General features: G+C 49.2%; 7 protein-coding genes and 1 non-coding gene across 8 annotated transcripts; 4 read left to right on the plus strand and 4 right to left on the minus strand.

Moving 5' to 3' along the window:
- Positions 1-506: 506 nt before the first annotated feature.
- On the minus strand, positions 507-1,881 carry EDB82DRAFT_206679 (calponin homology domain-containing protein). Its single transcript, XM_025726476.2, has 4 exons — positions 1,755-1,881; positions 1,595-1,666; positions 1,280-1,392; positions 507-1,229 (listed from the first exon to the last, which is right to left on the minus strand). Exons 1-4 carry the CDS (start codon positions 1,766-1,768, stop codon positions 706-708), a joined length of 723 nt encoding a protein of 240 aa, XP_025581039.1. The 5' UTR covers positions 1,769-1,881; the 3' UTR covers positions 507-705.
- A 345-nt stretch (positions 1,882-2,226) lies between these two features.
- On the plus strand, positions 2,227-4,817 carry EDB82DRAFT_503307 (P-loop containing nucleoside triphosphate hydrolase protein). Its single transcript, XM_025726477.2, has 2 exons — positions 2,227-3,925; positions 3,973-4,817. Exons 1-2 carry the CDS (start codon positions 2,333-2,335, stop codon positions 4,720-4,722), a joined length of 2,343 nt encoding a protein of 780 aa, XP_025581040.1. The 5' UTR covers positions 2,227-2,332; the 3' UTR covers positions 4,723-4,817.
- A 324-nt stretch (positions 4,818-5,141) lies between these two features.
- On the minus strand, positions 5,142-5,831 carry EDB82DRAFT_476793 (uncharacterized protein; the record flags this gene model as incomplete). Its single annotated transcript, XM_025726479.1, has 2 exons — positions 5,142-5,641; positions 5,690-5,831. The coding sequence occupies 2 exons, from the start codon at positions 5,829-5,831 to the stop codon at positions 5,142-5,144; spliced, it is 642 nt and encodes a 213-aa protein (XP_025581041.1).
- Positions 5,832-7,302: 1,471 nt separating this feature from the next.
- On the minus strand, positions 7,303-9,953 carry EDB82DRAFT_503312 (uncharacterized protein). The gene is made up of 6 exons (XM_025726480.2): positions 9,770-9,953; positions 9,678-9,714; positions 9,562-9,626; positions 9,466-9,508; positions 7,825-9,411; positions 7,303-7,771 (listed from the first exon to the last, which is right to left on the minus strand). Exons 1-6 carry the CDS (start codon positions 9,775-9,777, stop codon positions 7,661-7,663), a joined length of 1,851 nt encoding a protein of 616 aa, XP_025581042.1. The 5' UTR covers positions 9,778-9,953; the 3' UTR covers positions 7,303-7,660.
- An 873-nt stretch (positions 9,954-10,826) lies between these two features.
- Positions 10,827-13,945, plus strand: EDB82DRAFT_206790 (uncharacterized protein). Its single transcript, XM_025726481.2, has one exon. The coding sequence runs from the start codon at positions 11,149-11,151 to the stop codon at positions 13,645-13,647; it is 2,499 nt and encodes an 832-aa protein (XP_025581043.2). The 5' UTR covers positions 10,827-11,148; the 3' UTR covers positions 13,648-13,945.
- On the plus strand, positions 13,821-13,902 carry EDB82DRAFT_t170. The gene has a single exon. It is a non-coding gene; the product is annotated as a tRNA-Ser (tRNA).
- On the minus strand, positions 13,946-20,341 carry EDB82DRAFT_206789 (uncharacterized protein). The gene is made up of 4 exons (XM_025726482.2): positions 19,980-20,341; positions 19,795-19,817; positions 15,113-19,744; positions 13,946-15,066 (listed from the first exon to the last, which is right to left on the minus strand). The coding sequence occupies exons 1-4, from the start codon at positions 20,037-20,039 to the stop codon at positions 14,244-14,246; spliced, it is 5,538 nt and encodes a 1,845-aa protein (XP_025581044.1). The 5' UTR covers positions 20,040-20,341; the 3' UTR covers positions 13,946-14,243.
- A 1,338-nt stretch (positions 20,342-21,679) lies between these two features.
- EDB82DRAFT_503323 (uncharacterized protein) lies at positions 21,680-24,530 on the plus strand. The gene is made up of 3 exons (XM_065608703.1): positions 21,680-21,870; positions 21,922-22,382; positions 22,443-24,530. The coding sequence occupies exons 1-3, from the start codon at positions 21,798-21,800 to the stop codon at positions 24,261-24,263; spliced, it is 2,355 nt and encodes a 784-aa protein (XP_065463767.1). The 5' UTR covers positions 21,680-21,797; the 3' UTR covers positions 24,264-24,530.
- Positions 24,531-25,644: the final 1,114 nt, after the last annotated feature.

Consider the following 25,644-nt stretch of genomic DNA (forward strand, 5'->3'; position numbering starts at 1 on the left):
CTGCCATTGGTAGGTAAATGACACAATCATTGTTGCGATTGAAGAATGAAACAGAAGATCGTCAGTCCAACAAGTTCCTTGCATTCACGACCTTGTCATTTCTTGTGTCCATGGTAGAAGCTTATAAGATAAGCCCGAAGCAAAACGAGATGTTCAAGACAAGGTCTCAAGCGATCAACTTTCACTCTGTAGTGTCTCCCCCGAGCTTTCCCGTTGACGCATAGCTGCTGGTGTTTAGATGGACAAAAGGTGGCTCCATGTTCGGTCTCAGGTTTAAAACAGCCCCAATACATTCGAAACTTGTTCATAGATGCTCATCAACGATAACTCACATTATACTCTCCCAGTTCGCTAGACAATCGACTAGCTAAACTGTGTATCCTCCCATCTACGTAACTCTGGACTTGATATCATGGCTGCGGCCCGTCCCGTCCCCGTTGCCTCCCACAGTGTTACTCAACCTGGCGATGCAAATTCATGTCCAACAAGATCAATTTTGCACTCATTCTCAGGGACTCAATACACTTCCCGGAACAAGTAAAGGAAAAGATTTAGCTTCTATGGCTCAACGTCTCTCCCCAAAAGTATGGGTCCACAACTCCAAGTTTATGCCCTTTTAACCTCCTCAAAGAAACCAGTAGTTGTCCCAAAGCACATTCGTGGTCGCGTTCATTATATCTCGAGAGACTGATGGTATCAGCACGATTAGAAAGTCTCCTGGTCGTCCACCTCGCCCTCGGCAGGAATCTCAAATCCTTCCTCTGTGGAGTACAAAATTGTCTGGATCTGCTTGACGAGGCCATCCTCTTGCTTCTCCAGCTCGGGGTCTTCGTCGACAGCCGTTTGAACGAGAAGCTCAATATCTCGGAGCTTGCTGAAGTAAAAGTCGCGCTCCCGCTCCAGACCAACAACTGTCTCCTTCAGTGTAGCGTTCTCCTGCTGCAGGGCAGCAGTGGCAGGGCCAGCAGCCTTTGCTACACGGGGTCCACCGCTAGGAGTGCTGCCTCCACGACGAGCGGCGCCAGTGGTAGCGGCGGGTCGAGGAGCGGCAGCGGCGGGAGGCATAGCACCACCCTTTCGTCGGGCAACGGCATCGTACTCGTGATCAGGGAAGTTGAGGTCCCAGAAACGCTTTGTCCATTGGAGGAACTCGAGGTTGTCCTGCATCTTGCATTTTATGAGTGAAGGGACGGGGATCGGCTTGTCGATCTGATGCTTGGCGAACGTGTCTGTCAACGTGTTAGGGTATCGAGAATGTAGATCGATCGAAGTGACTAACTCTGCAGAACCTTGAAATTTTGGATGTACAGGTATTCAGAGTTCACGTTGAACTTGACCTTGGACATGGGGACGTCCATGTAGATACTGTCGAAAACTTGGCAAAGAGCAGCACTAAAAAGCGGTATTAGAACCAGTGTAGGTCATGATTGTTTCACGCCATATCGCCCCGCCGTTGGAGGCCCATGAAGCCGAATAGAGGTGTTCGTGATGGGAATCGCGGGGCTGTTTTGGTGTTTTGTGCTGATGACATGGTGCAACACGACATAGCAAACCGTAACGAGGGGGCGGGGCAAACGACGATAGACCGACTTACCCAGTACCGCATTGCTCAATCTTTGTGATGTTGAGTTGCAAAAGGCTGTTGAGCCATGCAACAAGTTCTTGTCTATATTTACCACCAAGGTTAGTTTGCGAACAGTAACAGTTTGTAGGTAGAATCTGCCACAACGACAGCCTGGAACATAGGTACCAACCTCGACTCGCCCATTTTGAACTGATTGCTGGGGTTTGTAGTTTATTATTTGGGTCGTAAAATACTGGCGGAGGATTGTTGAACAGACGAAAGCGTATAGAAGATATCGTTTTAGAGAAGAGGAAAACAGAAGGAAGGATGGCGCAAAAGGGACAAGAGGCTAAGAGAGATTGCGTCTGTCGGGTTTAGTTGGGGAGAAATTAAAAGCAACTGCCTTCGCGCTGATTCCACGAAGCTGCCCATGGATTTGACTTGTCACCCAATCAACCAGGAAGCCGTTGGTGGGGGTACCCAGAAAGACCAGCCTTTGTGTGATACTTTGGCGGTCTTTCATGGGCTGTGCATGTACCGCCACGTACGGTCCCTAGAACCCCTCTGCGGGACCCCTGAAGATTCAGAAGGGTCACGTGGCAAATCCGCTGTAACTTTTAGTCTGTTGCAAGCTCTCACCGCCAAAATTTCCAGAAGCGGCAGAAAAAAAAGTTCGAGATTTGCTCCAGAAGCAGCCCCACTGCTTGAAATCGCGTTCTGCAAATCTTGATCAGAGTATAGGACGAGTGTCTTTTTCAATTCGACAAAATGGCACCCTCACAGAAGCGAAAGCCGGCAGACGACTTTATCTTTACAATTGACGACGACGACGAGCTTCCTGTTGAGGAGGAGGAAGTCGTTGCGCAGCCTCCCAAGAAAAAGGCAAAGAAATCGAAACGCGATGCTAGCCCCGAAGAGGATGACGAGGAGGATGCCGTAGAAGGTATCTGGGGGTTCAATGACGACGACGATGGTGCTATGGACTCTGGTTTCGAGTTTGGAGGCGACGAGCCCGCCAATGAAAACGGCACAGATGACTTTGAGGGTTGGGGTTTCGAAGGTGCAAAGAAGGGCATGAGAATCGAAAAGAAGGGGGTCGACCTTGACGAAATCATCCGAAGACGTCGCGAAAAGAAGCTCGGAAAGTCTACCGAGGATGCGACAGAGACGGAAGAGAAGGAAGACGCCGAGGTCGAGACCATGGATGTCGATCTGGACGACGATGATGACGAGGTTCTTGCCAACGACGCATTCGGTATGAACGTTGCTTCTGATGTCGAGGAGTCCGATGATGAGAAGAACGAGGATGATGAGGAGTCTGGTGTCGAGGTCGACGACGACGACGAGGCTGCTTCAGACAACGACTCTGTTGCTACTCCCACCAACCACCCTGACGACGAGGCTTCCGACGACAGCGATGCTGAGCAAGAAGACGCGGAGGAAGAGGCCAAGCGAAAGGCTTTCTTCGCCCCTGAAGAAGAGAACAACCCCGACAAAAAGGCAACTGCTTCTTCTTTCCAGACAATGTCGCTGTCCCGTCCCATCATGCGAGGTCTCGCTTCCGTTGGCTTCTCCAAACCCACACCCATTCAGGCCAAGGCCATCCCCGTTGCGTTGATGGGTAAGGATGTCGTCGGTGGCGCAGAAACAGGTAGTGGTAAGACGGGTGCATTCATATTGCCAATTTTGGAACGTCTTCTCTACCGACCCAAGAAGATCCCTACCACTCGAGTCGTTGTTCTTCTTCCTACTCGTGAATTGGCTATCCAGTGTCACGCTGTTGCGACCAAGCTCGCTGCCTTTACCGATATTAAGTTCACTCTCGCTGTCGGTGGTCTCAGTCTCAGAGCTCAGGAACTTGAGTTGAAGCTGCGACCTGATGTTATTATTGCAACACCAGGTCGTTTTATCGATCATATGCGAAACTCTGCCAGCTTCAGTGTTGACACTGTCGAGATTCTGGTCCTTGATGAAGCTGATCGTATGCTTGAGGACGGTTTCGCCGAGGAACTCAACGAAATTCTTACAACACTCCCTAAATCACGACAGACCATGCTGTTCTCCGCTACTATGACATCCAGTGTCGACCGTCTTATTCAGATTGGTCTGAACAGGCCTGCCAGAGTGATGGTCAACTCTCAAAAGAAGACTGTTACTACCCTGGTGCAGGAGTTTGTCCGTCTACGACCTGGCCGGGAGGACAAGCGAATGGGATACCTGGCACATGTCTGCAAGAACCTTTATAAGGAGCGAGTCATCATCTTCTTCCGTCAAAAGAAGGACGCTCACCGAGCCCGAATTATCTTTGGTCTTCTTGGTCTCTCGTGTGCTGAGCTTCACGGTAGCATGAACCAAACACAGGTTAGCTCATTTGAACCCTTACTATGACATTCACTAACATGCTCTAGCGTATCTCAAGTGTTGAAGATTTCCGAGACGGCAAGGTGTCATTCCTTTTGGCTACTGATCTTGCTTCACGTGGTCTCGATATCAAGGGTGTAGACACAGTCATCAACTACGAAGCTCCTCAATCCCTCGAAATTTACGTCCACAGAGTCGGTCGAACAGCCCGTGCTGGTCGCAAGGGTATTTCTCTGACATTAGCTGCCGAGTCGGACCGCAAGGTCGTAAAGGCTGCTGTCAAGGCAGGCAAAGCTCAAGGGTCCAAGATTGTCAGCCGACAGCCTGATTCCGGAGAGGTTGACGCTCTCCAAACTCAGATTGACGAGATGGATGACGAGATTGATGAGATTATGCAAGAAGAGAAGGAAGAGAAGCAACTCGCTCACGTCGATATGCAAATCAAGAAGGGTGAGAACATGATCCAGCACGAAGCAGAGATCAAGGGTCGACCCAGACGAACATGGTTCGAGTCTGAACACGACAAGAAGAAGTCCAAGCAAGCTGGCCGAGACCAGCTCAACGGCATGAGAGAGGAGCTTAAGAAGAAGACTGGCAAGCTTAGCAACAAGGACAAGAAGCGATTGGATTTAAAGCAACTGCGTGCCGAAGGTGGCGGAGAATGGAGGAAGGGCAAGAACTCAGAGGCTGAGATGAAGGCCCGACACAAGGAGGCCAAGGCCAAAAGCCAGTCCAAGAGTTCGGCTCCCAAGCCCAAGCCCAAGGGAAAGGGAAAGGCCGGTGGCAAGAGGAGATGAGTCTAAAAGTTTAGGAGTTTATTTGGCAGCGCTGTACCTATAGGTAGATTTAATTACTCATGACTATCCACCTGTATCTTTGGTCTATTATTTGCACCTAAGCCTAGTTCGTCCATCTTCCGTCTTCTCGCTGGTCGAGGAATGCTGTGATAGAGTTTGAACAATTTTGTACCTGTCAATCTCAGAACTCTGATCGGCAGTGACACTGGCCCGATAAGTTACCAGATTCAGTATAGACATTGCACGTTTGGAGGCGTCACAATTGGCCGATAAACTTAACAAAGAGAATTACTGTATTAAGTATGAAGAAGCGTTGTGCTCTTCTTAACGCTCGCTTTTGACGTAACAAGCGAGCTTGATATCTTTCGATATTGTAATGATCGTAAACTCATTCAAGAACCTTCCCCCGTATTATCTATTTAGAGACCTCCCATTTGGGGAACGCCAATGTCGGCAACAAGATCCCGTTGAAGTTGAATCAAGTTGGTAAAGGCAGAATCCAAACCTCGAACAATACCGCCCTCAAGACTAGGGGATGCGTTTCTGACAGCAACGCTGAAGAGGAGGAGAGGGTGTAGGAAAGGGTTTACGGAATCTCTTAGAGCCTTGATTTCGGCCTCCAATATGGCCTGAATCTCGGAAGTGAGGGTCTTGAGGCCAGAGACTGTTTCGAGGATATCATCGAAAGTGCCAATGGTCTGTCGAAGAGCAGCAGTGAGTTGCACAATTTGTCGCGCTGAGAGACTAGAAGCTTGACCACCGACATTGCCTGCAGCTCCAGTGGTGACACGGGCGATCTGGGTTGTGGCAGTTGTCAGAGCTTCGGTGATTTCCTCAAGACTGGCTTGGACAGCAATTTGAGCGTCTACCGTGGCTTCGGTACCCCGTGTGGTGTTTTTGAGAGTAACAGCAGCATTTTCTGTTTTCAGTCAGTGCCATTCAGATCAACAGAAAGGACAAGATATACCAATTATAGTGAGTGTTGTGAGTGTAGTGTCAGCAATAGTGTCAACTGAACTCTTGATAGTTCCAACGACTGTCTCTTGTCGGCGAAATTGAGGGAAAGCCGAGACAAGAGAAGCAAGACTAATGATTTTGAAGAACTTCATTTTGGCTATTGAGTCCTTCCGTCCCTTGAAATGAAAGTGTATAAAAAGTAAAGAGTGAAGTGGTAGAGATATTCCCAACTGTTCCTACATCGCCAGGTCAAGGTCATATATACACAATCCATCACACAGATACACATCTCGCCACCTCGATCTCGACAATTCATTTCATAGCTAATCGGGCCTGGAACTAACAAACTTTGGGAAATCCTCCCGATCAACATTCCAAAGGTCATATGACTTAGCCTGGGCCTTAGCAGCGATCCCCTCTGAAAACTTTAATTCTTGAGAATTAAGCTCTTCTGCCATTTTGCTCCAGATAACTAGACCTATTGCAGTGTCTTGTCCAAGCCGTTACCGCCGGGCCGTAGCGGGGAGGCGTCTTGTTCGGAGCATCGAGATATGCAAGCGGTATTGCCCATTTTGAACAAGACAGGAAAACATTCTTGGCATTTAGAATAATCTATCTCCATCTTTAGAAACATCTCGGTCTTTGACATAATGCTCTGTTACTGAGTTAAGACTTTGTGAAGAGAAAGGGTGGAGGGTTGACGTGTGAGACATGATCGACAGGGGAGCTAAACTTAAACATTTGTTCCTGCATATAGTCAATTACGGTGAGGCGCTATTCTTAGGTCATGAACAACATTGAGTGTGATTCCATTTGGTTATCTTTTTTTTAATTTGTATGTAAGCCACACCTAATTCTTCAAAAGGTCGAATGAAAGCTGATGACCACCAGGTACTCTCGCAACATGGAATAAGCTTATCCCGAGAGTGACCACTCATACAGCACCGCAACTTATATCCAATGTGTTATCTCTAGATTCAAAATTGTTGAGTTCTAATCGTGATCCTTGACTGATAGTGTTGAATCATCGTTTATAAGCCTCACAACTCGTTGGTGTGATTTAGACGTGTCAAGCTCAGCCACCAGGAGCCACTCTGCACGTCTCGTATGAGTTGGTCGTTATAAGTCCGTAGGCCACAATACTGCGAATTAAGTAACCTTGTTGCCCAATTGGAGAACCGAAAAGATGTGATGGCTCGGATCATACTCATCAGTTCCGTGACACGTATGGACGTATATGGCTGATTAAGATGAGCCCAGAAAGGGCATGATGCCGTGCAGTGCAAGCCTCAAAGCACGGCTAATTTCACTTGCTAGACTAGTGCACATAAATAATCATCTTATACCAACCTTGCTATATGCCAGTGTTTATGGAGTTACTCCCTTTTCTCCAGCGTCGGAGTTGGTTGTTTTGTATGCTAACCATGTTGTAATTTGCAATTCACAAATTTAGAACTGAGTTTGTAGAGACCGTTTTCATCGACTTTCTGAACCATAACAGATTTGTCCATCCAGTCCCTTAACCTCATTCTTAGCAGGGTCCATGGGAGTCCAAAATATTCCCCACGGGGTCACCAAGACTATGCTTGTCTTATTTCAGATATCCAAGACATAACAACAGATTTCCTATATAGTTATGTCTGAAGCACTGCTCCTTATTAACGGCATCATCTATCTAGTAATTTGTAGAAGTTTCAGATCTCTATATGTGATATGATGACTGCCGCGCCTCAACTCCCCATCATATTTTACAACAATACAACGCATATTGCCAAAAATCACATTTCTTAGACTTCTGACTTCAATCCAAGTGATCTGATATGATAATTTGCATTTCACTTTGTCAACTCCTGGATGAAAAACTTTTTGAGCATCATGCTCCTTCGTTCTCTCGAACGCACTAATTATACAAACATGCGAAAAGGTGTCAAGCAGATGCCTTTTTCAATTTTTCCCTTTTGATTTAATACTTTCTTCCCATTTACATATCCTCTGCCTTCTGTTCCAGAATCGAGACAATGCTGGAGGGTTCTTGGGCAGGGGGAGCAGCCTCTACCTTGGACAGAGGGCTAGGGGGTCGGCTGGCGATGAACTGCAAATATGCATCGTTAGCTTCTTTCTTTTCCATCTGTACGAGACACTTACGTTGCTTGCTGCGCTCAGCAGGGCAATCAGAGAACTCTGTACAACATCCTCGTGGATACCAACACCCCACACAGAGTTCTTGCTGCCAACAGGCTTGCACTCGATGTATGAAGCAGCCTTGACGCCACGTCCCTCACCAATAGCGTGCTCCTTGTAGTCGTTGACGTCGAATTCGATGTTGATCTCCTTAAGAGCAGCCACCATGCTGGAAATGGGACCATTGCCGCGACCACGAAGCTTGAGCTCCTTGCCGTTCACGAGAATAACACCCTCGAAAATACGGACAAAGTCCTTGGTGTCTTGTGTCTTGCCCTGAGATGGGGGCGCGGGAGATCGCGATCGGTCAGGGGTGATGCTGTAGTCGACCAGCTGGAAGTGGGGGTTGTCGCCGAGGAAGTATGTCTTCTCGAAGAGGGAAGTGATCTCAGTAGCCAACAGCTCGCGTCCAACCTCCTCGCTGTGCTTCTGGACAACCTTGGAGAAAGCGACCTGGAGACCACGGGGAAGGTCGAGCTGGAGCTTGGTGTGGACGATGAAAGCGCTTCCTCCTTTACCAGATTGGGAGTTGACACGGATGATGGCCTCGTAGTTTCGACCGATATCGCGGGGGTCCAGAGGCAGGTAGGGCATACCATCCCAGGGGTCTTCGTGGGTGTATCCCTTGTTCTTGCGGTCCTGGAATCCCTTCTTGATGGCGTCTTGATGGCTACCAGAGAAGGCGGCGCAAACCAGGCTGCCACCATAGGGGGCACGCTGGTGAACGGGGATCTTGGTGCAAGACTCAACCATGTCGATGACTGAGTTCAGGTCGGAAAAGTCGATTTGAGGGCTGACACCTTGTGTGTACAGGTTGAGGGCCAGAGTAACGAGATCGACGTTTCCAGTTCGCTCACCATTTCCAAACAGACATCCCTCTACACGGTCGGCACCAGCCATTTGAGCCAGCTCGGCGGCGGCAACACTGCATCCACGGTCGTTGTGAGGATGCAGAGACACACAGACGTCCTTTCTGTCTCCAATGTTGTTGCAGAAAGACTCGATCAGATCGGCGTAAATGTTGGGGGTGGCCAGTTCGACTGTAGCGGGAAGGTTGAAGATAATTTGGTCACCAGATTCGGCATTGGGTCCCCAGGCAGCCTTGACAGCCTGGCACACTCTCACAGCGTAGTCTGGGTCGGTGTCGGAGAAGCACTCGGGGGAGAACTCGAACTGCCAGTTAGTTCCAGAGGCCTCGGGGTTGTCCTTGGTCAGAGATCTGACCAGCTTGGTGCACTCGACGGCGAGCTCCAGGGTCTGTTCCTCAGAGTAACCAAAGACGACTTGACGGAAGCAAGCGCTTGTAGCGAGGTAGATGTGAATAATTGCGTTCTTGGCACCGCGAACAGACTCGACAGTTCTGCGGATGAGGTCAGGTCGGCAGGGCGACAGGACTTGTACGAATACGTCGTCAGGCACGACTCCTGGGGTTTCGATCAGGCGTCGGGTAAAGTCGAAATCGGTCTGAGAGGCAGAAGGGAAAGAAACCTCAATCTCCTTGTATCCTAGATCACACAGCATCTTGAAGTATCGCCACTTCTCCTCGCCGTTCTATCATTGATGTCAGTTCGGTTGCAAGTACGGATAAGCATGGACGGGACGCACCATAGGATCGGGCAGACTCTGGTTTCCATCGCGCAGACAACTCCTTGAGGACTGTTAGCTTTTGGATGTTTGATCGGAGTGTCTTGGGAAACATACGACAGCCAGCGAGGGGCCTTCTCGATAGTCTTGTCGGGCCATGTTCGGTTTGTCAGTTTAGGGCCCTAGCTATGTTAACCAGGTCCAATTCGAGTTCATTGTAACACCAAACTCACTTTGAAAGGCTTGTATTTCTTGGAGGGTTCCTTGAGCCTGGGAAGAAAAAGTTAACTTCTACATGGTTGGAGGGGCCGAAGTCGCAGCTCACATGGTCATCTTGGCAACGGGAAGCTTAGGAGCGACTTTGTTCCAATTCAATGTCTGGGGAATAATCAGAAGAAGGGGAAAAGGCCAGGTACAAATAAATAAAAGAAACAAGTTCAAAAAAAGATTGAGTCAGTCAAAAAGTTTGACTCACGGAGGCGGGGTAGTACCGTGTGGTGAGATTTCCCCAAGTCAAGTACAAGGCGCAATTGACCTTGTAAATCTTTTTGGAGGGGCAATGACACCCAGAATTACTGCAGTCCCTTGAGTGCCCGCCTATTCCGCTGTTATCCGTCAGCCGCTTTCCGGAGTCGGAGACAAACCCCATTAAAACTTTACTAGACTGGCCTGGAGGACCATGGTCCCTGGTTGTTGGTTGAATTATACCTGAATAATTGTATCTAATGGAGAAAAGTTTGCATGACTTGTATTTTGGGGTAAGCAAATGATATTGCGACCAAAAGTAATCGAGTCAATTGGCATGTTCAACAGGTATGACAGGGCTTGATTATACTTTCCCCAGACTCCAAATGATAGTGGTGTAACAAATCAAAATACATATGACTTGATAAAACACCTGCAAAATCAGAAACAATAATTAACGGCTGGCCGATAAACGGCTCAGCCTCATGCACATGGGTTACACTCGCAATTTCGGAGGTCGATTTAATCTGATTCGATCCTTCGTACGTAGTTCAAGACACGAGGTGCTGGGATACCGTTGGAACGTGATGACGTAAGGCCGATCCAACTTTAATGAGCTTACCTTCCCAGGTTTAGGGTCACGAGCTGTCTTGTCTCGCATCTGAGCACTACAAACCACGACAGATACACTGAACTCGACCAAATCATGTGCTACGGTCATCCTCATTAACACCCCTTCTCTGTCCTGTCAGGCTGAGAAAAGTCTCCATCAGAAGACTCAGCCGCCTGAGGACTGCTCTTGCCGCGTCGCATTGCCCTAAACGTCAGCCGCTGCGCACCTCGAGATAGCCTCGTCTGACCCTACATACCCTGGTCCCTATTAAAATCGGCAAGCTGGCTCCCTTTAGGTTCTTCGGTCCTTACCGCCCTCATCCGCGACACAAGCAGAGCCTCGTGCGCTTCTTCTTTCCGCGAGCTGTAAGAGATCGATACCGCGAGCGTTTACTCAATTTCCACCTCAATACTCTTCCTCTTCTCAAACACACCTTCCAATCCCGAGTCTACCGTTATCTTCTTGAGCGTCAACGTCGGCGCGCCGATCAATCACGCATTTTGGACATTGTTAGGCGGCGGGGAAGACAGCTTTGGCTAGGATCGCAAGCGACTCGTCCGGTTAAGAATGCGAGGACCCGATCCAAGGGTTCAGTGGCATACAAGACGCCGCAGACAGGAGGCACTATGATGGGATACGGGTCCGCCCGGGCGACGAGCCCCGTCGATGGCGAGAGGGGCTTTAGGAGGAAGCGCTTGGCAGCAATGGCTGGTAGTCTGTACAGAAGTGGCCAGGCAGCTGTTACCGAGATCAAGGAATCATATGCTCAAACAAGGGCAGGACCTGCCGCTGCAGGACACGACAACCATGGACGAATACACATTCCAGGTGCCTTTCCAGATGTTGCGATTACCGTTCATGGCGACGACCAAATGGTGCTGTTCCCCTCTTACGCCAAGCAACACACCAAGCAGGATTGGAGTGAAATGGCAGCGCACGACCCGGATGCCCCACCCGGCAGCATCAAGGACGAGGGCTTCTGGCGTCAGGAATGGGAGCGAGCTGAAGATGAAAGAGCAGTCGTTGATGTTGATGTTCGTGGTTGGATATATACCCCTCATATCGGTCCAATGACGAGGAGGAACAGAGTTCTGATTGGTCTTGCCCGGCAACTGAGTGGCATACCAGCCCCCCGAGCGGACCAAGCATATAGTCCAGGGACTGGACTACCACGTTCGCATCTTCAAATGCACGAAGAGAAGAAGGAACAAGAAAAGATCGATTCCGAGGCTCGACGTATAGAACGAGTTGGCCAACGTGAGAAACAAGTTGCCTACCAAGGAGGTTTTAGTGAAAAGACACCCGATAACGATGACCCCCTCACGGATAGCTTCTACTATCCCTCTCGCGGAGGGAACCAGTCTCCAGACTCGGCCCCTTCTAGCCCAACAATGCCCGCCAGAACAACGACATCTAGCACTACAAATGCTAGCGAGCTTAGTGAAAACGATCTAATTCTCGCCAATGCCAATCTCATGGCTCGAATCGCTCCCTTCATGACCAACCCTTCTGTTGCCCTACCAATTACATTCTTCTTCTATAACGAGACCAAATCTCAGTCCAAGACCGTCATGACGAATGATGCGGGCCATTTTGTTATCCGCGCCGCTCTCGACTTTGTGCCGACTCATGTCCGTGTTTTAGCCGATGAGAATCTGTCTGTTGTCCAAGAGGTCAAGGTCATCGATCCATACGGAGTCAGTCTTATCAGCGATATTGATGACACTGTCAAGAAATCCAATATTTCTGCAGGAGCCAAAGAGATTTTCCGCAATACCTTCATTCGTGACTTGGCCGATCTTTCAGTTGAAGGTGTCAAGGAGTGGTATAACAAAATGGCCGACATGGGCGTGAGCATCCATTACTGCTCAAACAGTCCATGGCAACTCTTTCCAGTCTTGGCCAGTTTCTTCAAGATCCATGGTCTTCCGCCAGGGTCACTCCATCTCAAACAGTACAGCGGCATGCTGCAGGGTATTTTCGAGCCAGTCGCTGAACGAAAGAGATCTACTCTTACTCGCCTTTTGAGAGACTTCCCCGAACGAATGTTTATACTTGTGGGAGACAGCGGAGAGGCCGATCTCGAGGTATACACAGAACTCGCCCTGTCAAATCCCGGTCGTATTCTCGCAGTCTTCATTCGAGACGTCACAACCCCGGAAGAGACAGCATTCTTCAGCTCTGGATTCGACTTTGGCCGGCCAAAGACTGCAGGTGCTTCAAATGGACCTTCGAGAACCGTTTCGCGTACCCCTTCATACCAGAGCCTGGCCCCGAGTGGATATCGAGTAGAAAGGAGGCCATCAGCAGGTCCCACCATGGGCACATTGATCGACTTCTCGAATGAACCTCAACAGACAAAATTCGATCGTAACGCAGCCCTCGCCCAAGTGCAAAGCTCCAACGCGAAAAGTGCCAGCACTACCGATCTTCTTAGTGGCCGTAAGCCAGCTCCGCCCAGACCAGCAAAGCCAGTCGCTCTAAGGAGTGCCAAATCCATCACTGAGTTAAACAAGGGGCTCTCTCGACAAAACTCTGATGAGATTCCTCCCCCTCCTCCACCTAGAAGGCCAGGAGTGCAAGCACGGGATTCTGCAGCGTCTCACCCTCTAAAGCAGATTCACAACTCTTCCCAGCAGAGCTCGAGTAGTAACAACACCGCTTTCAAGATCCCAGCACAAAGTCGATCTGGGTCTGCTTCTTCAGGAGGTGGCCCTCCTCCACCTCCCCCACGTCGAAGAGGTACACCGTCCAGTATTACCGAGTCGAGCCAGAACCCCCGTCTTCCACCACGTCCCGCGCAGACATCAGCTAATCTGGACGTGGATTACGACCCCCTTCCACCACCATCAGCCAACCCCCCTACGTCTTTTGGTTCGATGACAGGAGGTTACCGATCAGATGGCAACACATCAACAGGAGGGTCGCCCAACATGGGCCCTCAGGCAGTGAATAAGAAACTAGAGTTATGGAGGAGAAGATTAGCAAGAGCACACGAACAATTGGACGGACTAGGCGTTTCCTTATATACGTGGCGACGAGGAAACGATGTCATCGCCGAAGCGGAGGGAATAGTAAAACGAGCCCTCGCAGACATGGACAGAAAGAGGAGGATGAACCGATAATTACTCGGTCAAAGATATCCAAATCATGCTTATGTTTTTTCTTTATGGTTCTATTTGTATACTAGCATTTGGCATAGCGTAGACACGAAATCGGTTTTGCTACGATACCCACACTCACACAAGAATCCACACAGTCAGGATTAGAGACACACTTCAACATCCAATCAGCTATAGGCGCAGTGGCGGAGTGGTCTAACGCGATAGACTAGAAATCTATTCTCTTCGGAGGCGTCTGTTCGAATCAGGCCTGCGTCGATTGGTTTAACTTTTGTTTATGAAGATTATTTTTGTGTTGTGAGCCAAGTTTCTTTTCTCACTGCTGTTGAACAAAGATGAATAGACGCCAGTGTGGACTGGTAGCTTTTTGCATTCTTCGTTAGAAACTCCTCTCAATACTTCCATCCAGCAGTATGCAGCAAGCAGGCCATATTCACAAACTCACGAATCCAGGCTCTATCCAAGTCACATATTCACTATCCAAATCCTATGTCTATAGAAAATAGGCCATCGGGCCAACAAGTCCAATTGTTTGTTATATTCGTTTCGTTTTTAAATGCTTCCCAACTCCGACTCCGCTTGGCTCTTATTGTGTATTATCATCGTGGAGGGTTCATATCACCTGCCAGATTCATATGCATCATGGCATCAGCTGTCCAATCTTCTTCGCTCTTCTCGTTCTTCTCCTGCTGTGACCAGAAACCTCCTTCTTCTCGCCCATCAACACCTGGTAGCCGAATCTGGGGCGGCGCTTGACCGTGCCCTTGCATAGGCTCGTGTTGGGATTGGCCTGGGACTGGACGTCTATGGAGAGGATTATGATCAGGCTCTACTGAACTATATCGTGAAAAGTCCATATTGAATCCTTGGTCGGGTTGGTGAGAAAGGTTCAGCTGTGGTTGAGAACCGGCAGATTGAGGTGGGTGTTCAAACTGCGAGTGCTGAAACCCTGTCGGTGTCTCTTGGCCATCAGGTAGTTCAGAAATCATGGTAGGTGCCGCTTCGTATTCATAACGAGGAGTCATCTGATCATGTTCCTCTTCCAAGATCTGAGGTGCAGGTTCGACGTTTCTCAAACTAGACGATCCGGGAGCAGCGCCTCCGCTTCGTACGCTGACCATCGATGCTCTAGAATGATCCATCATATCGCCTGCTGTGGATTCAGCATCCATATCTCGAATGGAGAACTGGGCGAGAGTCCTCAGTTTTCTGCTGACCCAGCCACCGAGAATCTTGCCACGCTGCTTCTCTCCTAGTCGAGACCGTGGGAAGTCTCCCTTGTTGACGAATGCAACGATATCTACAATGATTTGGTGTTCATTGAGAATTGCATTGACAATGACGGGAACAATCGACGCCAGATACGGCTTGCGGTTGACTTCGACAAGAACAACCACCAAACCACCAGCTTGGAACACCGCACTAACTTTGTTAGAATATTCGCTTCACATCAGAGATCTGTACTTACCAGCCATTCTGTACAATGTTTCTGTGGCATTTCTCCACCGAGTTCTCAATATCCATTGGGAAGTGGCTCAACCCATTAATCTCAAAGGTCTCACCAATATTGCCGAGAACAAACAATACTTGCATGTCCACCTGAGCACCGTTAGGGCCAATAGGTCGGCTAACATTGTGAAGGAAACCCAAGTCTCCAGTACGGATATACTGGATATTGGGATCGCCGTCAAGAGCTCGGCCATCAAAGCGCTCGGCGTCAAAAGCGTCCTTGGAGCCATAAAACGACTTGACACAAGCTTCAGAATCGACCCAAATTTCACCATACTCGCCATCAAGACAGTGTATCCTACTTTCAGGGTTTATGATGGCTATTTGAGTTGAAACTGGAACCATACCGCTGTCCTGTACCAGTAGGGCCAGAGGATCTGATTCAGGGTCCACAGGAATAACCAAACCACGTCGAAGCGCTTGCATGTCCAACCAAAGCTCAATAGGCTCGATGCACATGTACGACCGCGACGCAACCATGGGGTTGAGAACATGCGAATAAACTGTGTTGATAGCAGTTCTATCAAGGCCAGCCCCAGCAAAGTGAAGTCTGACCTTTTGGAAAACATCAACTCTTGGCCGGCTCTCGGCAGTAATCATCATGTTCTTAAGTTCATGAAGCGTGAAGCCCTTGGCCTGCATGGAATTCATGGCATGATCAAGCATCTGTGGTGTCGCATAAGTATCCTTAATCTTGTATCTCGACAAGGTGACGAATAGAGACATGGGGTTGGCTGCAAACTCGACGGGTGATAGGAGGTAGGTTGGCGTTCCAATATAAATTCCCATCAGAGCCGTATGGATGAAGCCTAGACCAGTCGTGCTTCGTACACATCCAAGCACAGGTCTTGAACTTGTCATTTGGCAAGTTTCTTTTTGAACCTTGCACATGCCCATAATTGTGTCATGTCCAAGCTGAACTGAAATTCGTCGTTGATCGGGGGTCCAGTAAGTCCAGACAATGACGGGATAGCCAGGTCGAATCCAAGCAGGGTCAATGGTGAATCGCAAGTCCCTCAATCCACTACTTTGCTTTGGCGGCTTAGTTGTGTTGTAGATCGCAGGGCTCGTGATCTTGAGAACCTGGGCTGACTGTTTGATATGGCTAGCCACTGGCTTTACCTTGATCAGATGATCGACCTCGGCATTAACCAGCACAGCCTTGACGTTGTAATCAGCTACAATATGCAGGAAAGCCGGCACATCTTCATTCAGCCGGTTCTGGTCAAGGGGTGCGATAGGAATGACAATTGCGCCCAAGCTGATACAAGCATGAATGGCAAAGACATACTCCTCTGAATGTGTGTACATAAGGATAATGTGGTCCCCTGGCCTCACCTTGACCTTGTTCTTCAGGTACATGGCAACAGAAGCGACCTTGGTGTCGAACTTCTTCCATGTGACGCCCTTGCCTTCTCGGCCTCTGCCATCGATTGTGCAGTACGCTAGCTCTTCTGGCTGGCGGGCCACTCGCCATTGAATAAGGTCTGAAATGCAAGAAAAGTTGTTTAGAGGTGTTGAAGTCCGGTCATCGATAACGACTTCACGTCTGTCAACACCAGAGTATTGCTTGTCAGCAGGCAATAAAAATTCGGCACGAGATTCCGAAGCTAATGGTGACCAGATACCACCCATGGGGTCCACACCAATAGGAAGGTTAAGCACTGCATGTTCCACGCCAAACTTGACGTGCACGCATGGAAGATTGCCGAGGTCAAACTCCCGGCGACAAAGCATGTTACCAATCTCCCGTCGTCCGTTCTTAACGACACGAGGCAACGTGTTTGGTGCTGTGATCATAACGCAGTACAGTCTCAGATGATGCTCTGTCATGAGAACCTCCATACAACGCTCAGCCAATGACTCTAGCAGAGCTGTATCCGGTTGTCGAGGAGGTCCTCCAGATGTTAACGGCGCTGTTGATGCAGCTGCTGACTCCAGCACCACGACCGGCAAGTGTTCATCATTGACAAAGACGTCAAAGGCTGAACAATCGTAAATCTTTGGGACGTTCTTTACGATGCTCACAACGATGTGCTGGACAAAGAAGTAGCGGTACTCAGCTAGTTCGTGTCCATGCTCAACCCACTCAACCTTTTGTCGAATTCGGTCTTCGTAAAGACCCAGGACAAAGATTTTACCCTCGATGACGGTACCCAGCAAGCCTGTTCGCAAGAACTCGGGCTCTACGGGCTGTGGTGTAGGGTCACCTGGGTCAAACTTGTAAGGACGAGCATGGAAAATCAGCTCGGTATTCTTTGGCTGTGCCCAGAAACCGCCTGAAAGAGAAGGCGAGTCGACCCAGATTTCACCCACAGAATGTGGCGAGGCCAGTAAACCCGTTTCTGGATCGACAACGGAGAGTGTGGCATCTGGTATGGGGTATCCGAAAGAACCAACTCGAACCAAGCCTGGATCATCTGTCACCCTTTTCCGGGCGTCATTACCAATGGCCACTACCACAACTTCGTTGGTTTTCAGAGCCTCGCGATCCAAAAGGACTTCACCAAGCTCATTCTTTGCCCTCTCTTCGGTTGTCGCCGTGCCACCACCTGACAAGAGACTACCAAAGCCGTTTGAAATCGCTGGCTTCTCTGTTTCCTCCTTCTCTTCATCAGACTCTGTATCATCTTCGAGTTCAAGCTTCAATGGGCATCCCATACGCTCTTCTCCTCCTAGCCAGTCGCGCACACTAATCACCATGCCTCCATGCTCAGGTAGACAAAGCATAGGTGCGACAACCTCACGGGCACGAGGATTTCTCAACGGTCTTAGCCATCGGTCAGCCAAAACTTCGTGGAACCCGCTATCTACAGTCAAAGTGTCAATCAAACAAAGCTTGATCATCTGAAAGTTTGGCTCCATTCCCTTCTTGAAATTTCGGGTCACCATTGGTTCTTGCTGGTAGTTATAAGCGGCTCGCTTTAATCCTGGGTAGTCGGCGATCATGACGGTCGATTTGTACTTGGTAAGAAGGTGGGCGTACAGTCCAGGAACATCAACAGCTTTGTTGTCGAACCAAACAGTGGTGTGGCCACCGTAGACGGTCAGCAGCACACTCAGAATCATGCCAATGCCCTGACGGGGATCAAGGTACGAGACCAGAATTTCGCTGCTTGCGCCGCCACCAATAAGTCGGCCGTTCTTGTCGCGAAGAGACGGGTTGAATGTATCTCCTGGTCCATTTCCCGGAATAGTAGAAATAATCGCACTGAGACAAGCCATTTGGTGCATAATGGTTCGGTGGCTAAGAACGACACCTCTCAAGTCTCCGGTCGGCGCTCGCGAAAACTCGATATAGGCCAAATCGGGAACAACCAAGGCTGGGACGTCCTCTTTCTTCTTAGGGTGATAACTGCCAAACTCGTTTGTCTTCCACCATTCGACGCCCTTTGGCCATGTCAACTTTTGTGTAGTAATATCTCGTTGGAAGGCTTTGAGGTTGTTATCGGTGGTCAGCGCTAGATGAGCTTGCGTTGTGGTAAGAATGTGGTTCAAGCGTTGGTAGTCCTGCAAATCATTGATGGGAACGGCAACAACTCCAGCAATGAAGCATCCCAACAAAGCAATGGCGAAATCAATAACCTCTGAATCGCGGTAGATGAGAGCAACTCGATCACCTCGGTATAGAGAGCTCTTGTCGCGGATGACTTGCGCAACCTTCTCCGCCCTAGACGCCAGCTTATCCCATGTAATTGAAGCAATCTCCTTGCCCTTGCTATCCAGCACCCAGTATGCCGGTTTCTTAGCAATCGTTCGGCCTCTATGTCTTAGTACAGCTGCGATGTTATCGAACTTTGACATTGGCGTAGAATCGTCATGGGGGTCTTGAATAGCGAATGGTACCTCGCGAGGATCAAGGGGAAGCTGGTACTCGAGCGCTTCTGGTGGTGGAAGATCGTTGGTTGTAAGCATCGGAGGTGCCATTGCGGCGGTTGGAGAAAAGGCGTCGCTAGAAGAATATCGCTGTTGAGGTCCAACATACTCGGCAGTTTGGCCCTGGTCATAGTGCTGCTGTCCTGCAAAATCTGAGAAGTATCCTTGCGAATCGAGAAGCGTTGCAGTTCGTCCATCATACTGCTGACCATCGTACTGCTGCCCGTCGTGCTGCTGTTGAGGTGGTTGTTGCTGGAATTGATGCTGTTGGTGCTGGGATTCGCCATATGCGCCTTGTTGCTCAGGTCTGAATGCATAGTCGCCCGACATCATAGTACCCGTTCGGGTCTCAGGTTCGAGATGGGAGGGGGAGAAGAAGAGGGAGTCGCGGTGAGCAGCGGTCGATCCTCCAGCCAGAGAACCTCCCGGGCGCAGCAAGGAAGGTGGGGGTTGTGCTGGAGGAGGTCTTGGTGATTCTGAAGGAGCATAGCCGGAGAGCGGTCGGTATACAGGTGCATCTGGTGAGTCTGGAATTGGACCGCTGCTGCTACCGAGAGCGGCAAATGCAGCGGCGCGATGGCCATCGCCTGAAGGATGGTCCGAGTCGTCGGGAGAATGTATGCGTAGACCTGACTGAGGTTCGGCGAGAGCAGCAATTTGAGGTGGAGGTGCACCGAGGAATTGGGAGAAAAGTTGGGTTCGTCGCTTCTGATAGCTGCGATCGCGTGAGTAATTGAAGAGCGATTGTGAGTAATTGAGCCATACCCTTTCTGTGTAATATCTCCTTCCTACACCAGGGAACGGGTCAGTAACAAAAACTAAAGAGGATGATTTTTGGTCGCATGCGACAACAACAAACGATCTTCAGGATAGCGTGTTGAGACGCCAAGAAGAAAGGCATTGAGAGGGAGATGGGGATTTGTGGAACAATCGGAGGGTCTTTTACTAACCTCGAGCTCGCGATCCAACTCTTCAAGCCGCTCTTGGAGCTCTGGACTGACTTCAGCCATGATGGCGGTTGTTCTGGCGATGCAGCCGCTCAAAGGATGAGGTCGAGTACAGTAAAGATTGTTGGAATATCGAGGTTGTCTCTCACGGCTAAGTTGAAGGGACCCGGCGAGAGAACAGAGTCTCGTGACGTAGTCTTAACTGAAGACTTGGAGGGCGGACAAGAGTCTGCTCTTATTGGTTCTATGTACAGGGCCCGTTGGATCAAGGGCGGGGTGCCCCTGGGCTGTCTTGGACTGTATCACCACTTTAGCCAGTTTTTTGGGCACTCAATACGGTCCCTTGGCGGGTTAATCCGCCCGCAACTCAGACTTGCACCCTTCAACTGGTGCCCCTCCTCGACCTGCAGTAACTGCTACTCCACTAACTTGTGCCGTAAAGGGAACGTTGGCCGCTAAAAATAGTGGCTGGTTCTTGTCTTAGCGTAGTCCAAAACAAGATGGGTAACCTTGAAGATGAAGCTATACTCCGGAATAGCTTCGGTGATCATCGTGATCAGCAGGTTCGGTGACTTTTGCATACCATATCGGTTCGTTTCATGCGGCGCAGTCCTATCGTGATACGAGATATATCCGTACATTTATTCAAGTAGAAATGTCAGTTAACAATGCCACGTTGGAATAAAACTCTAATCCAACAAAGAAATTTGATCAATGCGATTCGACGACAACCATCTCTTGAAACAATTCCCATATATCACCAAGTCAAGGGTCCCCTACAATCTATCATGCGATATAGAGTTTCAATAATTCAAGAGATATTAATTATGATATTTGATGCGGCCGTAGATCCTGTAAACTCGATACTTACCCTGCTTCTCAACGGTCGGAAGCTGTTGTTCCGGACCGGACCCATAATGTCCAGAGCTCTTATCCTTCTCACGATGTTAGATTTTCAACTTCACTCTTTCCCAACACGGAACGACTATGCTTTTTGTCAGCAACAATCTCTGCTGTGCGATTCTGCGAATTCAGTGAGGGATAGGAACAGATGTCGTGAAGTCATGCGTCTTCCGGACTAGTTTCGCTCAAATGGATCATGAGCCTCGCTTCCTTGACTCGATTCTACTCACCAAATAGGTTGCCATTTCTTTTTCGGTGCATCAATATCAATGATCTAAACTCGTATGGTAAGTCTGCGATTTATCTTTTATTCTTTGAACAAATTGCTATTTCCATGATGAGACATACATAACACAGACCTGTTCTGAAACTTGTGTAGAAAAATATGCTTTATTATCTGATCTTTCTTGCAATTAATTCTTTGGCATTGCCTCATCATTGATGGCTTTTTGTGCTAACATGGCGTCAGATACCTAAAATGATAAACCAGGTTCCAAAAATGGCACTCGGCCTCGAAGCTTCGACTGGGCCGAGTCCTCGACAAAGACGATCGAGCACACCAACTCTGTCCACCGGATGTGCTTCCTTGTCCCAAACCACACTCATCGTGACTGTTCGTGTTGGAGCACCACTTGACGACAAAGCCCTGATATCATGACAATGTGCTCTATATTTACCAATTTTGGAAGTTGGTTCATTTCATAGTAATATAAAGATGGCTGTATACCGGTCTTGTTTCATTTCAAATCAATTCATTCTACCATACAAATCATTCCTCGAGTTTTCAATCATTTGAACCACCATTTCAACAACCATTTCAACAGCCATTTCAACAGCTACAGCAACTATTTCGAGTAGGTGCTTTGTTCCTACGCTTTGTGACTATCGAAGCACCAACTTCTCTCGATTCGAGTCAGTATGGCTACTCCGTATTTGAAGAATTCGCTACAAGCGGATTGCCATCAAAGTCTGAGCCAATCCATTCCGCAAGGTAACATATCCTCATCCACAAGTACGGCGAGTGTTCCTGACACCAAGCCAGAGCTGCTGGATTCGCTCAATGAGCCATTGGAGGATTTCGGATCGAACCTGGACTATCTGTACGATTTTGTCCCGGAAAATGATGAAGTGCACACACAGAACTTCCCGGAACTACCCCCCGCGGATGGTTTCGAAGACTTCATTGACCCTGCACTCCAGAATGAAGAGTCTTCAGATATTTCTACGCTTCAAGGACAATCTAGGTACCACGACTATCCCACATACAATACAAACAAGCCCCTGTTGTTCCAGTCTCCCGACGGACCGTTCATGGCACTTCGGCCGCAATCTACGCAACCAAGTCAAGCTCAACCTGAACTCTTCGCATTGCCTCAGGACCTGAACCCGTACGCCCCCCTCTACCCACACTATCAGTTCCAAAGTCAATACCCAGATGCGGGCATCAATGGGCATCAAGGCGCCCTCTCGATTCCCCAATACCCCCCGGTATATGATCAAAAGGTACAACAACCTCCTTCTTCTAGCATAGCTAGTGTGCCTCAAGCTAACCCGCATGTTCAGCCCGCTCCTGGCATCTGCAGGAATTGTGGCTGTGTAGCTCATTATCCTCCATGCCTCCTCCAGCCTCTCGCACACGCCAAGCCCGCCCAGAGTATCCCAGCCCAAGTCTCCCAGCCAGAACGGAGAAAGTGGGCTCCCAAGACCAGATGGATGGACGAGGACGAGGAGAGCGACGAGTGTCAAGAAATACCTGCCAAGAAGGGCAGAAAGAACGTCAGTCGTCTTGTAAGTCGTGTCGCCAAATCGAAGACCACCAGAGTAAAGAAGAAGGTCCAGAAAGATGGAAGCACCAACATCTTCCCCTATCCTCCTTTCGGGGAGCTTCTTGAATGGAGAACTGCGGATGACTGCCACATCTCCTACCTATCAGCAGGGCAGTTCGATGATGAACTCCTGTTCACTGCCAAGGAATTGCGCGACTACCTAGAGCAATGCCCTCGAGAGCTCAAGATCTGGCTCCAAAACAGTCCTTCAAAATGCAAAGGAAGGCACATTGACGCTGACGTGAAGTGTCGCTATTCTGAATGCCCAGCAAAGTACGGAACGATCCTTCACGGCTGGCATCGTGTCGCCTTTGACGAGTTTCCTGAAAGGACTAGTACGGGTATCAAAGACCCCTACAAGATGGCTGGTGTCATGCATCTTTGGTGTTTTGAGCAGTGTATCGATCCGCTTGAACCTATCGAAAAGCAAATTCTGCTCCCAGATGACCGCGAGTTTGAACACGAGACATCGAACCGTATGGCGATCACCAGAGACGACTACAAACTTGTCATCGAAGGTGCCATAAGGCCCTGGATCAGAGAGCGTCGAAGGGTGGGAGTTACACAGGCTCCCTATGCGAGACACGAGGATACTCTTGCCTGGGCATTATGCAACTTCCACGTTAAGCATCAAAACGGTTCCCGTGATAAGACCCGCCAGAAGCGAAACGAAGACAAGCCAGACGACGAAAAGAAGTCGATGGATCTCATCATGGGTGATCTTGCTGAGTATCACAAGAGAGCAGAGCTTACCAAGTCCAGAAAGGGCAACAAGGGAGGAATTATACAATCAAACAGCTTCGCATCTAAGCCGGTTAACCCACCACAAGTCGGGCGACAGTCACCAGAGCGCAAAGAGATTGCAGAGAATGTGCCAGAAGATCGGGTACAGGATGTGATAGAGGCGGCACCATATGAGTTGGCTCCCCTTTCCGAGGACGAGATGTTTGAACTTCTCAAGGAGTTCAACCAGACCGGTGACACTGCTGCTCGTCCTATTACACCGCAGAGCTTAGGCACAGAGGTTCCTATGAGGGTGTCCTGTCCTCCTGCAGAGACTGCAACGATGTCCAATCATCCTCTTGCTGATCAGGCAAAGGTTTCTCCTGCAATGATTCAAGACAGCATCACCATTCCTGCTCCTGTCGTATTTCAAGCAGGGGGTTCTCCTCTTGGAACGGGATCTCTATTTGGGTCCACCACTGGGAGTGTATTATCGACTGGGTCGCGCAAGCGTTCACGGGAAGAGGAGGCAGTTGGTACCCCTGATGCTAAGAAGAGACGGCAGTATCCTCCTGATCCTATCTCAGTCCAAGTAGGAGATTCCCCTATTGGAACGAGATCTCTCTTCGGTTCCCCCACTGGAAGTGTAGCATCATCAACCAGGTCGCGCAAGCGTTCACGGGAAGAGGAGGCAGTTGATGCCCCTGAAGCTAAGAGACGACCACCACCTACCTGGAGCACTGGCCCACCTAGAAGAAGAAGCAGGTATTCTTTACCGAAACGCTCGCCCGCGAGGAGAGGTAGTGGACCGCTTAGGAAGAGGATCTCTGTCTAGGCAGCAATAGTCTATTGCTTCCTAGGGGTGTGAGTGGAAGTAATGGGTATGAATCTCTGCGGGCGGAGAACTACCCGGGAAAAGTCGTGTTTGATTACACATTGTTTGGGTTGAAAAGTTTTTGTTTCGGTTTCATTCTTCATTTGATACCCCGGTTTCATTAGACAGCATAGCGATAGGTGCATTGGATTGGGTTTTGTATACGCATTTGGCATGGAGTTTTTGTGTATTTTGTTCTTATTGAGAAGATTGTACGGATTGCTTTTAATCATTGTTTGATCTATGAAACATGTTTCGATTTTTCAATTCACTTGAGTGTTTTGATCCCACGTCTCTGAAACAGTGACTTGTCGTAGGCAGATGAGTTGAGTCTTGTCTTGGCATCATGGGAACTTCCAAGAAAGACGTTGGTTTCAACAAGATTCTTTGAAGAAATGTCAAACGTGGTCAGGGGTTCAAGTCTTTTGTCGACGTTTCAATAGTTTCGAGTCTCTTTGTTTCCAATAGTAAAGACCACTAATACGTACCACAGCCATGGAACCGTTGCTTTCAAGCCACCACCTTGATAAGTGATAACGCACGGCTCAGCTCAAGATCCAGCCCCGATATGAAAGAAGCTCACAGTCATTTTTAGGTGCGATCTTTATCCACCAGTACTTCACAAGTCCAAGCTCGAGTTGAGCCAAGGATGCCAACGCCCGGGCAAGCTCTTAGCTTCTCCTCACTTTCAAGGTCAAGGCAGTTGAAAAAAAAGCCCGCCCGTTTTAGAGTGACGTTTGGTGGGGGAAACATGGGAACCTTTGGAATGGAGGGGTTCAGGTTCACGGAAACGCCGATGCAGGCTTACAGCTCCGGGGGCCGCTAAACAAGGTCGGCCTTGCAGCTGAGCCGGGAGCTGTTAAACTGTGAAGCAGTTTCTTCTCTTTTTCGGAGGTAATGAGCTGTTGGAGATTCCTCTTTTGGGATGAGCAATGAGACATGACAGGTGAAATATTGAATGGCATGGCAGGGTACAGTCAGGACGTTGAAGCTGTAGCTGTAGCTGCAGCTGCATCGGCGAGTGCGAGGACGGACAGACTGGTGCTGTACATGAGAGATGTTGCGCAGGACATAAAGTAGCTCACAGCTCAACTCAGAGTCTTTGGTCTTCCAAACACATAAAGCATCTTGCTTGTCCTGCCTGTACCCGCCAAGGGATCGGAGCAAGGGTAGACGTGGTCAAAGTACAATACGCTATCTATCGATATTCGGCGAGAGCGATCCAACCATAACATATATCAATCCCGGTTGCACGGCATTTGAGAGTTGTACAAGACCTCACACACAACGATTTGTAAAACAATCACGTGTACAGTTTCCCCTTTGTTTTTGTTTTTTTCGG

The sequence above is a fragment of the Fusarium venenatum genome (genome assembly GCF_020744135.1).
Source record: "Fusarium venenatum strain MPI-CAGE-CH-0201 chromosome Unknown EDB82scaffold_3, whole genome shotgun sequence".
NCBI lineage: Eukaryota > Fungi > Ascomycota > Sordariomycetes > Hypocreales > Nectriaceae > Fusarium > Fusarium venenatum.